Raw genomic sequence first — 15,000 nt, 5'->3', positions numbered from 1 at the left:
GAACGTGGCTTTCTTACAAAAGTAAGGCACACAGAATTACCTACCGGGAGAATGGAAGCTGGGTTCTAGATGTGCCTTGTTGTGTCCCAATTGCTGGTCCTCTGATGGCCCTTCCTGCTGGGGTGAGGAGTGTGAGATAGTAACAAGAGAAGGAGGGAGACAGTGGGAAGAATCAGTGAGGCCCAGACTTTACAGAGACTATTTTCAAGCACGAAAAACAAATGCCAAAGAAAACACTCTGTCTCTATTACAAGTTGTATTTCGGAGCACCTGCGTCGCTCAGTTGGTGGAGCAGCTGATTCTTGACCTCAGGTCTGGATCTCAGGGTTGTGGCTTCAGCAGCACATTGAGCTCCCTAATGGGCATGGAGCCTACTTTAAACAAACAAAAAAACACACAGAAAACCCCAGCTGTATTTCTTTATTAAAGATTTTATTTATTTGATAGACAGAGATGACAAGTAGGCAGAGAGGCAGGCAGAGAGACAGGAGGAAGCAGGCTCTCCACGGAGCAGAGAGCCCGATATGGGGCTTGACCCCAGGACCCTGGGATCATGATCTGAGCCGAAGACAGAGGCTTTAACCCACTGAGCCACCCAGGCGCCCCCCCACCAACCAGCTGTATTTCTATTGGATAGATGGGTGTGCAGAGCAAAAAAGCACATGTATTTTACTTTAGATTTGATGTGATGGAAACAACTAAAGAAGCTCCAAGGCAGGCATTTGTATTGCTTTTGTTCCTCCTAAGTGTTCTGCTCAGTCTGTGACTGCATTTTGTTGACCCTTCGTCTCATGTTTAGCAACAGGCACTCAAGACATCCTAGAGAAGTGGAGTTCAAGGCTGTGCTCTTGGAAGCTCCTTCCTTTTACATATTAGTCTGGCATTAAAGGACTCTCCTTGTCCTTGAAACAGCTCTGTGCACCAGTGGGGACACCAAAGTGGTCCTTTGCAGACCCCGGTGGTCCTCCCATCTGATGCAGTTTGCAGGAAGAGAATACAGGTGGTCCTCTTTACAGGCTGAAGGTCTACATTTAAAGAATCAGTTTTCCCACTGATTGGGAAATAAGTAGTGCCTGCTTTGGGTCTTCCTGTGTCTCTAAGAGTCAAACATGCTATTGTATATGTTGGCATATTTGTACTTCTTTGTTTAAGTGAGTGTCTTTTCTTGTGTTTTGGGGGGATCTTGTTCTTAGAATGCCCCCATCTGCCCAAGATCCACAATGGGTATTACCTTGAAAGACCTGCATCTCCATATCTTCCTGGAATGACTGTCAACTACACTTGTGACCCAGGCTACTTGTTGGTGGGAAGAGCCTTCATATTCTGCACAAACCAGGGAACCTGGAGCCAATTTGATCATTTTTGCAAAGGTATTTATTATTCTTGTTGGGTTTTTTAATGGAAAATGGATGCATTGGACTGATAAGACTGAGATATCTTTCTGAGAAGATTGTGAAATGAGTGTCAATAGAGGGGGGAGAAAAGCAGGGGGAAAATAGATGGGAAGGAGGCTACCCAAGGACTCTTAGTTCTACCAAAGTAGTAGAACGAACTGATGGAATTTCCAGTAATACGGTAGACATCAAACACCAATTTAAAATGATTTGTGGGCTTTTAACTAATAATATATCTTAGCTCTGAAGGATCTCAGAGAATCACAAGTGGTCCTCACCAATACCTTAAATAAGGGACTAGAAGTACACTTTTTTTTTGTAAGGAAAATTGAAGCATGGAGCAAGGTTGAGAGCAATTAATTCCTGGAATGACTGAATATGGGTCCTTATTATAACTTCCAAGACCAAAGGTGAAGTGCTTATTTCATCTCTTCCCTAGAGCAAGTGCCAGGAATTACTGCCTTTATTCCTGTCTGTGTTTGCATAGACTTAAAATCTTTTGTTGTTAATATTCTTTAAATCTACAAAATTTGGGATCAAAAAAATTCTGTGACTAAGCATGGTACTGAGGTCCTTAATAAAAATTATTTGTGTTAATCTCGCAAGGAGTCTGATAAGGTGGGATTATTCTTGCTATTATTCTACAGAAGAGGAAATTGAGAGAGAGACCCAGTAACTAGTCCATGGTATGCAGCTCGTGGGTGGTGGTGCCTGTGTTGGGCCACTGCCCCACCCATGCTTTTATTTATTTATTTATTTTTAAGATTTTATTTATTTATTTGACAGACAGAAATCACAGGTAGGCAGAGAGGCAGGCCCAGGAGAGAGGGGGAGGCAGGCTCCCTGCTGAGCAGAGAGCCTGATGCTGGGGCTGGATCCCAGGGTCCTGGGATCATGACCTGAGTCAAACATAGAGGCTTTAACCCACTGAGTCACCCAGGTACCCCCCAACCCATGCTTTTAAACACTGCACCGTGGTGTGCCTGGGTGGCTCAGTGGGTTAAAGCCTCTGCCTTTGGCTCAGGTCATGATCCCAGGGTCCTGGGATTGAGCCCTGCGTTGGGCTCTCTGCTCAGCAGGGAGCCTGTTTCCTCCTCTCTCTGCCTGCCTCTCAGCCTACTTGTAATCTCTGCCTGTCAAATAAATAAATAAAATCTTTAAATAAATAAATAAATAAATAAACACTGCACTGTATTCTGTCTCCTTTCAATTGTGGTTCTTTTGACTGCATAGCAGTAAGGTAGCAATCTGCTTGTTGTCCCCCTTCTTTTCTTTTTAGAAAACTGAAAGCAGGGGTGAGGTAGGAGGGATTTCAGGCATGCCTGGGTTTCAAATGTAAAGAAGCAGTTAGTCCTAAGGCTGCCATGGTGGTTATAGGGCCAGAGGGCGCTCCACAACCTAAAAGTCTCAGAAGTCCTTGGCTCGCCACACTCTGATTTTAGAGAAAAAAATGAGGTCCTCTACAGAGGTGTAAATGGCCCTCCTGTATTTATTTACAAGAATGGAGTGCATATACTGTGGAGTCCCCGTGACTCTGCAGAAATAGGAGCGCTCACCCCTCCTTGCTTTAGTTGCACGGAGAAGTAGGGAGGGTCAGCGAATACTTCAAAGATTAAGTATTCAAATCAAGACTCTAGGAAGGTTCTTCTCCTGAAAATATTCTCTTGGCAGCTGTTTTCAAGTAAAATTCATTTTGTCTTAATAACTGCCCTCTTTGAACGTGCTTTATAGCAGTCATTCTAGGTCTTTAGCATGAGCAAAATCAGCCAGGAACCTTGTTAAGATTAGGATCTCAAGTGTCATTGCTAAGAACTCTGATTCTGACATTTTAAACTGGAGTTTGGTCTACTTTTAACAAACCCATCAGCATATTCTGAAGTAAGAAGACCACAGACCATACTTTGGAAAATACCACTTTATCTTCTTGGTTCCTATACAGAAAAGAATAATTTAGCCTCATGTTTGAATAATTACAATGAAAAAGCAGGCTTTGCTTGAAGTTAAAGAAGGTATCGATAGCTGGGCAGAAAAAAAAAAAAAGCAAAACAAAGAATAAGCTAAATAAGGTAAAATAAAGTAGAAAAAATATGTTTTGAATTTAGAATCATGATTTACTAGCTTCTTTGTTCTATGCATAGAAATGAGCCAGAAACATGCATTTAATCGAGAAGTAAAATACAAGTATGTACTGTATACCTAGGGAGAGTTAATGTGATATTCCTCTTTCCTTATGGGGTGAGCAAAGTGGATCCAGTGTTAGAACATGGTGATCATATCTCCCAATCTTTCCCCAGTTGCAGAGGTATCAATAATTAAAGGTGGATGCATAATGCATTCCATATTCTCTTACTTTGCCCAAGAAATGAAAGAGAACTTAAAATCCTAAGATGTTGAGTGGGTGTCAATAGTTCCTGACTGAAAACATGACATCTTTGCTGAAGGCAAAGCAGTTTGGGGTCATAGATCTCTCCACTATGTCGGTTTCAATTAACAATTTACAATAAAATGTCAATTCCCTTCTGATTTTTCTAATTTCAGAGGTAAAATGTATCATCCCAGAGTTTATTAATGGAATCCGGAAGGAGCTGGAAATGAGAAAAGTGTATCACTATGGAGATAAGATAACTTTCGAGTGTGAGAATGGGTATATTCTGAAAGGCAGTCCCCAGAGCCAATGCCAGGCAGACAACACATGGAACCCTCCTCTGGCCATATGCACATCTAATAAATGGAGCTGCAAGAAATGTAGGTCCTTCCTTAGTCATGGTTACTATTCGTTCATTCTGCAATACTGTCACTGAATGTGATATGATGTTTATAACATCTGCTAAGAGCTAAGGAGTAAGACAGGAGCTCCTAATTCTTCCCAGAAAGCCCTTGCAATGAAAGTAAGGCAAGCCTCGCTGTTCTCACACTGCTCAACCTATCCACCTCTCCTCAGGAACCCCTCTGAACCTTTTTTGTCTATATTACTCTATTGTTGATTGCATGGCACAGTAATGATTTGTTTATAGCCCAGGGACCTTAAACATCAGGCGCACATCAGTAGTAGTGCAGGCCATCAAGAATATTCTAACATGAGTGAGAGAGCACTTTCCAAGGTGCAGAGACAAGATGGTTGGTGTCCCTCACTGGTATGCAGGATTTTAAGCTGGTACAGCTGGAGAGAGCAGATTTAGAAATCATATATCTTAAATTGCACACATGAGTGGAATCAAATGGTATTTGTCTTTCTTTGATTGACTTATTTCGTTTAGCATAATACCTAAAGTTCCATCCACGTCATTGCAAAGGGCAAGATTTCATTCTTTTGACAGCTGAGTGATAATCCATTGTGTGTGTGTGTGTGTGTGTGTGTGTGTGTGTATACCACATCTTCTTTATTCATTGAAGAACAAAACAGATGAACAGAGGGGAAGAGAAAGAAAAATAAAATAAGTTAAAAATGGGAAGGGAGGCCAGTAAGAGACTCTTAACTGTAGGGAACAAATTGAGGGTTGCTGGAGGGGAGGCAGGTGGGGGGATGGGGTACCTGGGTGATGGGCATTAAGGAAGGCACCTGGGGTAATGATCACTGGGTGTTGTATAGAACTGATGAATCCTGAAACTCTACCCCTGAAGCTAAGAACACACTATATGCTAACTAAATTTAATTCAAATTTTTAAAAATTAGTTAATTTAAAAAAATCACGTGTCATTGAGCTCAGTAGAAGAGTACCCCTCTGCTAACAACTAGAGAGTGATATAAGATAGAAAACCCTAAATCCTAAACTTGTGCACATGAAGATGCTATTGAGCAAAATTAACAGTGTACAATCATCTTTAATCAAAATTAATGTGAAGCTACCCTCCACACCTCTTATAACTCTTTGTTATAATACATGATTGAATACTAAGATTGTTCAAGATCTATTTTTTATAGTTAATCCCTTAAATATGTTCACTAAGCTGACTCACATAATATTTCCAAGTTATAAATTTGACACTCCCTTAGTGTCAAATTATATTTACTTCTTTGGCAAAAATCTCACTGTTGAACCAACTGGATGTCTTTAGAGAATTCTGAAGGTGTGTCTGAGAGAGACAGAAAATTCACATAATTGGAAGAGTAACCGTACCAGATAGTAAAAGAAAATAGAAAGCCACAATATCTGAATTACTTTATGCCAGCACAAAAAAATAAACTTACTTTCATAAGTAAATGGAACAAAGCAGAGATTAATAAAATAAAGGTATCTTACAGATAAAACATAATAACAGACATCAAACCAGGGGAAAGGAAAAGACGACCAAATGCTATAAGGTAGCACTGAAGAAATTTTTTTTTAAATATTTTATTTATTTATTTGACAGACAGAGATCACGAGTAGGCAGAAAGGCAGGCAGAGAGAGGGGGAACCAGGATCCTCACTGAGCAGAGAGCCCGAGCAGAGAACTCCTTCCCAGGACCCTGGGATCATGACCTGAGCCGAAGGCAGAGGCCTTAACCCACTGAGCCACCCAGGTGCCCCGACCCTTTCTTTTTATCTTATAATAAATACCAGATGGAATAAAGAGAAGTTTAAAAAGTGAACATAGAAAAGCTAAGGTGAAATATAAGAATATTTATGAAACACCTAAAGGAAGGGCAACGTTTTGAGCTTTCTGATAGCATAGAGAAAATCATAAAATGTCAGCCAATTTGTCTTCAAAGTTACATACTTGGAAAAGTAAATTTGAAGACATTAGCCAGATGAGATCTCTGTGCAGATATAATGAAGGGTTAATAGCGTTCTCACGCACACACAAGTGGTGGTTGCGATGATGGTACAAGCTGACATATATTGAATACTTCGTTCCACTGTTGAAGTATTAGCTAGAGAGAAAGATGCTATAAATACATAAAAACTTAGATCACAGGAATATGTTCCAGAAAGGAATGTACCAGAACATTTCAGGATATTATAAAAAAACAAATCAGTAGTTCTCAGCCAAAGCAATTTTGTTCTCCAGAGAACACCAGCAAAGAAGAAATTAAAAAAAAAAAAAAAAAAAAAAGACAAGGAATCACTTGATGCTTCTTCAATGAATACTGATTATAGCCAGAATTGTTGGCTTATTACATCCCAAGACTTCATTTCACAGATGTTCTAGGAAGAGAAGTCCACTAAATGAGTTACGAGCCAAATCCTTTTCCTTTTAATTAACATACAATGTATTTTTGTTTCGGGGGTACAGGTCTGTGATTCGTTAGTCTTTCACAGTTCATGCCGTTCACCATAGCACATGCCCTCCCCCGTTTCCATCACCCAGCCACTCGGTCCCTGCCACCCCAGCAAATCCCAGTTTGTTTCCTGAGATTAAGAGTCTTTTATGGGAGCGCCTGGGTGGCTCAGTGGGTTACGCCTCTGCCTTCGGCTCAGGTCATGATCCCTGGGACCTAGGATCGAGCCCCGCATTGGGCTCTCTGCTCAGCGGGGAGCCTGCTTCCTCCTCTCTCTCTCTGCCTGCCTCTCTGCCTACTGTGATCTCTCTCTATCTGTCAAATAAATAAAAAAAAATTTTTTTAAAGACTCTTTTATGGTTTTTCTCCCTCTCTGGTTTTATCTTGTTTCATTTTTCCCTCCCTTTGCCCATGACCCCCCAACCTGCCTCTCAAATTCCTCATATCAGTGAGATCATATGATAATCGTCTTTCTCTGATTGACTTATTTCACTCAGCATAATACCCTCTATTTCCATCCATGTCATTACAAATGGAAAGATTTCATTTTTCTGCATAATATTCCATTGTGTGTGTGTGTATATATGTATATGTATATATATATATATATATATATATATATATATATATATACCACATTTTCTTTATCCATTCATCAGTTGATGGACATCTAGCTGTAAGCCAAATTCTTAACAGTATAGGAGAAAAATTACAGGGACTCTTATTTTTACTTCACATATTTCTGTATTATTTGGATACTATTACATTTGCGATGAAGAAAAAGATACACATATTAGGAGCGGTAAATAAGAACTAATATCCATCCATCTATTGGTGCTTCCTTTATGACAAAGGCTTCTCTGAGTCCTTTTTTTCTCTGAGTCCATTTGTTTTTTTAATTCTGTGAGCTCTTGAGCAAGTTAATGATTATAATTAAGCATTTGTAGAGATATATAAAAGCTCCATGAGGGCAGGGATTTTTGTCTATTTCACTTGTGTCCCCAGTACCCAGAATTAAAAAGCTCATATGTTCTCAATAAATATTTAGGGAATAAATGCTCTTATGAGTTAGATGTACTGTGATCTCTAATACACAGGTAGGATAAATGAGATACAGAAAAATCAATGAACATGGAAAATATATGGCTATTTGGTAGTAAAACTGATTTTTAACTGAGCCAATCTGACTCCAAGGACTTGCACTATCTTCTTCTTCATTTTATTTTAAAGATTTTATTTATTTGAGAGTGGTGGGGAAGCATGAGCAGTGGGAGGGGCAAAGGGAGAAGCGGACTCCCCAATGAGCAGGGAGCCCTATACCAGGTTCAATCCTGGGACCCTGGGGGATCAAGATTTGAAATAAAGGAAGATGCTAAACTGACGGAACCACCCAGATTTGCACCCTTGTCTGTCATTCTACTGATTCTTTTTAGAGCCGACAGGTTTGAAAGAGACAGAAGCCCTAGAACAGTAAGATTGATTTGAGGCTCTCTAGTTCCTGAAGACCTACTAGAGGCATCCTGAAATCATAAGCTTCCAGAAACAGCTTTCTGGAGGTGAATGTAGAAAAAAATCAGTTAGGCAGACATAGTCAGCCTAGGAAGCTAGAAAAATGTACACCACAATTTTAGGACAATTTTACCTAGTAAAGGATTTTTCAGGGTAGTACAATCCTGTGTGATATTTTTCATTTATGCTGTTTTATAAACTCTCTTCTGTAATTGTTTTATGATAAAATTATAAGTTAAAAAGAAAAAAAACACACTTTGCTCAGTGTACAAGATAAAATGAAGTTATAGGAAGGAAACCAATGGCTTTTTATACTAGAAAAAGATTAGATTGTATGCTGAAAAAATCAGGATGAATCGTCAGTGACTGATCTCCTGTTGGTCATGCTGTGGGCCAGACTGACACTGTCCTGCTTTTGTCTTCCCCTCAGGCACAAGTGCTCTCATAGTCGGTAAGTTTTGGGAAGGGCTGGATGAGGAGCTCTAGCACCCTGAACAGTAAGTATGTTCTTACACGAGTGAAACCTAAAAGGAGAGATCTGTGTCTCCTACATTACAGTTTCGGTTAGAAGGAAAGTAAGTCAAAATTCAGGCCACAGTGTGGCAAGACTGGTATCCTCACAGGCATACAGAGTGAGTGTCCTTGAGGGAAGGTTCTATACTGGCTTTAAAGCGTTACAACTGAATAATCATCCTTCGTGCTGGTAGCTGGAGAGCCCTACTTCCTCTTTGGTTTATAACCCAGGAGGTTTCCTCAGGATGGTATCACGCCCACTCCCACAAACTGGAAGCCACAAAGACCAACTTCCTTAGCCCATTTAAGAGGAGTGGTTTGGTGGCAGACTTTGTGGTGGAGGACAGCTCCTCCCTGGGCCTTACACAAGGCGGGAGCACAGGGCCCTTGAGCGCCGGGGCCAGGATTTCCAGGGCTGTTGTTACTGAGCTGTTGAATGGCTGCTGTGGACTAAAGGTTACAGACTGCCCTGCTCACACTTTATCATTGACTCTGACCCTAAGACTAATGCGCTAGATTAAACCAGGAGTTGAGGAAAACTCCTAAAGATAAGCCTGTGTGAGGTGTTTTTTTTTTTTTTTTTTTTAAGATTTTATTTATTTATTGGACAGACAGAGATCACAAGTAGGCAGAGGCAGGCGGGGGCGAGGGGTGGTGGGGAGCAGGCTCCCTGCTGAGCAGAGAGCCTGATGTGGGGGTTGATCCCAGGACCCTGAGACCATGACCCAAGCTGAAGGAAGAGGCTTAACCCTCTGAGCCACCCAGGCGCCCCATTGTGAGATGTTTCTTAAGAGTAGAATTTATACTTGCATTTAAAGAACTCACTGGCAACTTTGAGGGGACTAGATGTTTAGAGTTTAAAACGTATGGGTTATATATTCTGTGCATTCAATGACCCTGTTTTACTGCCTAGGTATTATCTTTGGCGTGATCTTCTTTCTTTCATCTGTCATTGGCTCTTATTGGATAATTGTAAAGCGCAATAAAAGGTAAGCATAGCCATATTGTCCTAGAAAATGTCTACAACTGTACCTGCCTCTTCTTGAAAGCCAAAGAGAAATTAAAGTAAACCTCAAAAAAAAAAAAACCCACTACATAAACAGATGTAATAATTCGTAATTATAAAGAAGACCCTTGATGTATATTATAGAGAAGTATTCACACTAAAAGAAATATATAGGATAATAACATTTTTTCAAGTGATTCTTAAAATTATATAAGCATCTCAGAGACCTGTGCCAGGTACTGAAAGAAAAAAACAATACATATTTTCTGTTATCTCATAACCACCATCATTCAATTGGATAGCTACTCATTCAGCATACACGAAGGTTGTATTTTCTCTCACTCCATGTTCTACTACCTATCATCCAAGACCTCTTCTAGGTCATTCCTCAGATAACCACTTAGTCATTGTGCCTTGGAAGCTGCTCTGGAACACTTGTTGGTACAACCCTCTGCTCTTCCTCACGCAAGGATCTCAAGTTGCCCTTCCTCGCCCTCTGAAAACTTTGGCTCCTGATTCACTCTTGCTCTTTGTCTCAAGGGATGCCCTCCTTGTAATTTCTAAGAAAGGATAAAGAGTAACTGAGTAATGAAGTACTGGCAAGTGGCCAAGTGACTTAACTGTGCTTCCACCCTGAAATCCCTAATACCAACACATACTCGAAACCTAAAGGTACCAGGATTGCATCATGTCTCATTTAATTTCTGTCAGGGAAGTGCTTACTTAGCCCTTGAAGAGGCAGAGCAGCACACCACATGAGATCCCAAGACTTGTGAGCAGTGAGAGCTGTGTTCATTCCCACCTACTGGCTATGAAACCCCCAGGGAGACACTTCCCTTCTCTGAACTTCATTTTCCTTGTCTGTAAAATAGGGACAGTAGTTCCAAGCTCACTTAACAGAGTGCCTCGCTTAGGATGAAGGTCAGAAAATGTGAGCTATCATTCTTCACACGTGATCGTTGCTGGCATCTCAAAGCATTAAATCCTTAGAAATACTGTCAGTCTTCCTATGCTTCATGACAAGGACTGCTGCTCTCCAAAGTGTGGATGTTAATTGGACAGAACACAGAACTTCTACCTTCACTAAAGCAGAAGAGGAAGCTTTGAGTCAGACCCACTGTGCAGGGCCCCTGACCTTAAGAGGCTTTTCTAGGAAACTAGAAAAGGCCCCTGACCTTAAGAGGCTTCAATGTCACAATCAGGTGGTAAAGGGTTACTTGTCAGTCAGAGCTGCTTTGGAAGGAAGTGTTGCTTTAGGCAAAGACACTTCTCTGTAAGAATTCAGACTCTTCTGACACAATGTACAGGGTGGTTTTCACAGCTTTTTCTCCTTCAAGTTTTGACTTTGTCTTGAAAGGTGGGATCTGGTTATGTTTTCCTTTTACGTATCTCACAAAGATTTCAGAAACTTAGGCAAAGTCTGCCCTAAATTTCAAAGTGAAAGCCACTGACAAATTTCTTCCAAGACTGAAATGTATATAATTAAGCTATTTTCCTATTTTTCCTCTTCTGCCCATTAGCAAGAATACAGATGGAAAACCTAAAGAGATGATCCATTTACATCCTCAAGAAGACAACAGTGTAAAGCCTCAGACTCTGCAAACCAATCAGGAAGACAGCAGCAGGTACCTCATGTAAATCCTGAACTCACGTCTTGGAAAGCTCAAGTACTGAAAAATGAGAATAGGATCTGCATAGGTTGCTGGTCTAGCTGGATCTCTGGGGCCGGGGGTCAGAAGGTACTACAGGAAGTAGAAATGCCTTGTTGCTGTTGTGTTGGATTCTGGCTGTTTCCAGCAGTTGGGTGAGGACTGCCATCTGTCCTGTGCACGGGCACTGTTTTCACAGAGCATTCCTGTATTTTTGTGCAGGGGTGCCGTGAACCTTTGAGAGGGAAGCTTTTGTTTTTCTTGTGGAACCCAAGCATTTGCCACGTGGATGTGCCTCCGGGTCCCCCACTCCCCTTAAGTGCACAGGGTCACCTAGGATCCTGAGGAGACTTTGCATTTCCTGCTTCCCAGCTCTGACTCAATTCTCTGCCTCACCTGTCCTCCTAGGACTGCTCTCTCCCTTCTGTGCCCCTCCCCCGCCCCCAGGCGCTTGTCACCACACCTCATGCCTACAACTTTTTCTGGAACATTCTTTTATATCAAGGTACACGTAAAATTGTGTACATTGACTGCTGATCAACTTTAAATTAAATGGTAGGAAGTCCTTAAATGAGTTTGTCTCCAATCTCCTTTTTAAGATTGGGATTTTGGCCATAATGTACTCCAGGAGCAGGGCTGATCATCTGTGGCAACATATGGTAGACAAGGAATGACTCAAAATCTGCACCCTGTGCCCAAGCCAGGTGCAAGGGCCAAGAGGGTGATACCAGTAAAGAGGCAGATTCAAAGACCCAGCTGCACACTAAAGGACATGAGAATGTTCAAAGATGACACAGGTAACAAATGATGTTGGGCAATCATGTGAGGTGGAGAGAGAAACATTGAGGGATCAGGTGGCAGTAATAATAGGGGGTGTCAGGTGAGCGACTGGGCCTCCGCAGCGATCTGTCCCCTGGTGGGAGGACAGTCATCCTGGCCTTAAGCATGGCCAGGGAAGTGTTTGGACATCTTGGACTATATGGTATCTTCTGCAAATCGTGACTGCAGTAGGGGGAGGACATGCTCTCGGAGGCAGAGCCTCGTCCAAACTACCAGCTCCTGTTTACTCTCCCTGCCATGGCCTGGCTCAGGAAAGAGTCAGAAATATTCTGTGTGTTATGAGGGACCTCTATGTTTCTGGAACAAGGCTCTTTCTGTTTAGTCACTCAATTATGAGAACACTTTTCCTTTGGCAAAAAAAAAGGCAATGAGGAAAGATCAACTTCTTCATTAATCTCTCTCTTATCTACTCAGTGTCTCATCTTTGGCTGTATTTTCTTGGGCCCTACACAGCAACCACGAAGGAGGGCAGAAACACATCTTCTGAACTCGTCATTATGTGTAACGCTAGTATTACCATTTTAAGCAGCAAATTCTTGGGTTGGTCCCTTGTCACCCATGCTGTCACCTGAATAAAAATATCCTGCTATTTCAGTGCCCTTCCTTGACAAAGTACCACAGAGCTGAGGAACACCTTGAGTCACAATGTTGTTGGAAAGGAGCCTATTCAACAGAGTAAGATGTGAGACTCATACAGTGACAGACGTGACCTCGCAGAGACCAGACATGTGCCCAAGAAGATGCTGACATGCTCCCAGGAGCCCATAAAAGCTCCCTCCTCTTAGCGTGGATTACTGTCAGTCCTCCTGCTCTCCCCCGCTGAATGCACACCTCAGCTAGTAAGGGGAAAAGACTGCACTCAGGGTTTATAAATAGTCTCAGTTACGGAAAGGAAGATGGCGTCACTTTGGATTTCTGTTTACAAGTTTGTGATTTCCCTTTCTCATTTTCAAATGTTCATAGTATGGAATGGGCTCATTAACGAGAAGATCAAAATCCAGGAGGAAGATATGATAAACAAACAAGTCATGTGTAATTATACTATTCAGTGATAACCACTGTTAATATTTTGAGTTTCTGCTAACGTTTCTTCATACATGTTCATTTCTTTATACACAGATATTTCTTAATAGCCACTTTTTCTTCTGTAGAGCAAAATCTATTAGAACAGAAAAATATAGTGGATCCGTTTTTGCTATCACTAGGAAAAAAGTATCCTCTTTGTATTATATGTGCTGCTGAAGTGAGCATAGTTTTGTTTATATGAATAAAATCTTTTATAAAAGGGCATTACATGAATCCAGGGAAGAGGTTTTCAAGAGAAACTTCTTAAACAATGAGATCTGGGTATTTCCTAAGCTCTATTTCAAAAGCAATTTGTACTGTGTGTCTAAAACATACTAACTTAAATAAAAGGATAATTCTATTATAAAGCATGTGACTTACTTTTTGTGTAGATTCAGAATAACCCAATAAACTAGGAAATGCTGAATTTAAAAATTGCAACATTAATGTACAGGTCTCTAAATAAGTGGTCCTGGAGTCCGTAACTGGTCCACACACTTACAGATCGGCCATGCTAACAATCTAGAAGATACCAGAATCTTTCTGGGTAGTTAACAATAGACTTGCATATGATGACTGCTAACTACTGTGTAATTCTGGGTTGCTTTTCAAGTGTATTGTGCCACACTTACCTTGATAAATATAGAGAGGGAACTGGATATCAACTTGAAGTTTTCTTTAAAATCATAGAAGAAAGGGGAAAAAACAGCATTAACAAAGTCAACTGACAAACTAGGAGGAAACAATTACAACTTATATCATAGACAAGAGTAACTGGCATATTTAGAGAGTAAAAAAGTCAAAGACCCAACCTCCTCGCCTCTCCTCCCTGTAAATGGCCAAAGGATATCCAGCTGGGCCTTCAATAAAAGAAAGGCAAGTAACCAATGAATATATGAAAAGATCCTCAATGGTTTTGCTTAGTTGAAACTTGGGGAAACGTTGGGAAATATATTAGGTCTTGAGTTTCTGAAGAAGCACACTTTAAACAAGGGCTAGAAATTACCTGATGGGAATTGGCCTTTCTTAGAATGAACATTCCCTGTCACAAGAGAAAAAGGTAAATTCCTTTATCCCCCCAGATTGCAGTAGGTCAGTGAGCATTGTGACGAACCGGCATCTGATGCCTGGGCCATTGAATTTCAAGGAATTCATGAGATTTTTTGCCTGTGACATCAGTGATCCATGGGAAATACTGATTATACTAATTATGGGTAAAATACAAACCTGTCTAACTTCATTTGTATTGCTGAGTAATTCTGTTAACCTCTGGCCTTACATTTATCATCTGAGAAGCTGGTCTCCAAGATTATTCTTAGTGCTAACAATCTAATTTTGTTTCTCATTTCCTTTTTGTGTACATGTCATTGTGAGCTGTAAGTTAAAGTCTATGACATTTAAATTTCATCACTATAATGGGATAGGAATAAAAGATTTTTTTTCCTTCTTAATCTATGTCTGGAATATGGTTTGTAATATATTTACTTTTTAAAGCCTTCAAAATCCAAGAGGAAACAAAATGAAAATGCTTTCCTTCTGAGAAGTGCCGCCCTCTCTGCACCTAACGGTTTCAGACTCCCTCCCTGCGTCGGGTGTGGCTTATCACTGGAATGTTCTTGCCAGTAACAGCTAAATATGAAGGTCAACGGGCAGGTGCTCACCAGGTGCAAACGGAGGTGGCACAGCTCCCAGGGCCAACATCAAAAAGATGGCTTATCTTAGCTCTACACTTCACTGTGTTGCTTGTGAATTTGCAATTTCCCTAAAAGCATTAGTTAAAAAGGCTCTCCTTTCCCCATTGAATGATCTTGGCACCTTTGC

General features: G+C 40.9%; 1 protein-coding gene across 1 annotated transcript in view; it reads left to right on the top strand.

Annotated features, from left to right (window-relative positions):
- Window positions 1–14,634, top strand: part of LOC132025986 (complement receptor type 1-like) — a 37,447-nt gene extending 22,813 nt beyond the window's left edge. Inside the window, exons 7-12 of the mRNA XM_059413942.1 lie at window positions 1,194–1,370; window positions 3,933–4,139; window positions 8,537–8,557; window positions 9,533–9,608; window positions 11,146–11,250; window positions 12,710–14,634. Of these exons, the coding sequence (XP_059269925.1) occupies window positions 1,194–1,370; window positions 3,933–4,139; window positions 8,537–8,557; window positions 9,533–9,608; window positions 11,146–11,250; window positions 12,710–12,722 (599 nt within the window). The 3' untranslated portion in view covers window positions 12,723–14,634. The remainder of the gene's footprint in view (window positions 1–1,193; window positions 1,371–3,932; window positions 4,140–8,536; window positions 8,558–9,532; window positions 9,609–11,145; window positions 11,251–12,709) is intronic.
- Window positions 14,635–15,000: the final 366 nt, after the last annotated feature.

Source organism: Mustela nigripes, chromosome 10, assembly GCF_022355385.1.
Source record: "Mustela nigripes isolate SB6536 chromosome 10, MUSNIG.SB6536, whole genome shotgun sequence".
Classification (NCBI taxonomy): domain Eukaryota; kingdom Metazoa; phylum Chordata; class Mammalia; order Carnivora; family Mustelidae; genus Mustela; species Mustela nigripes.
Note: the sequence above shows the minus strand (reverse complement) of the source record. Positions and strands in the feature narration are given on the sequence as shown.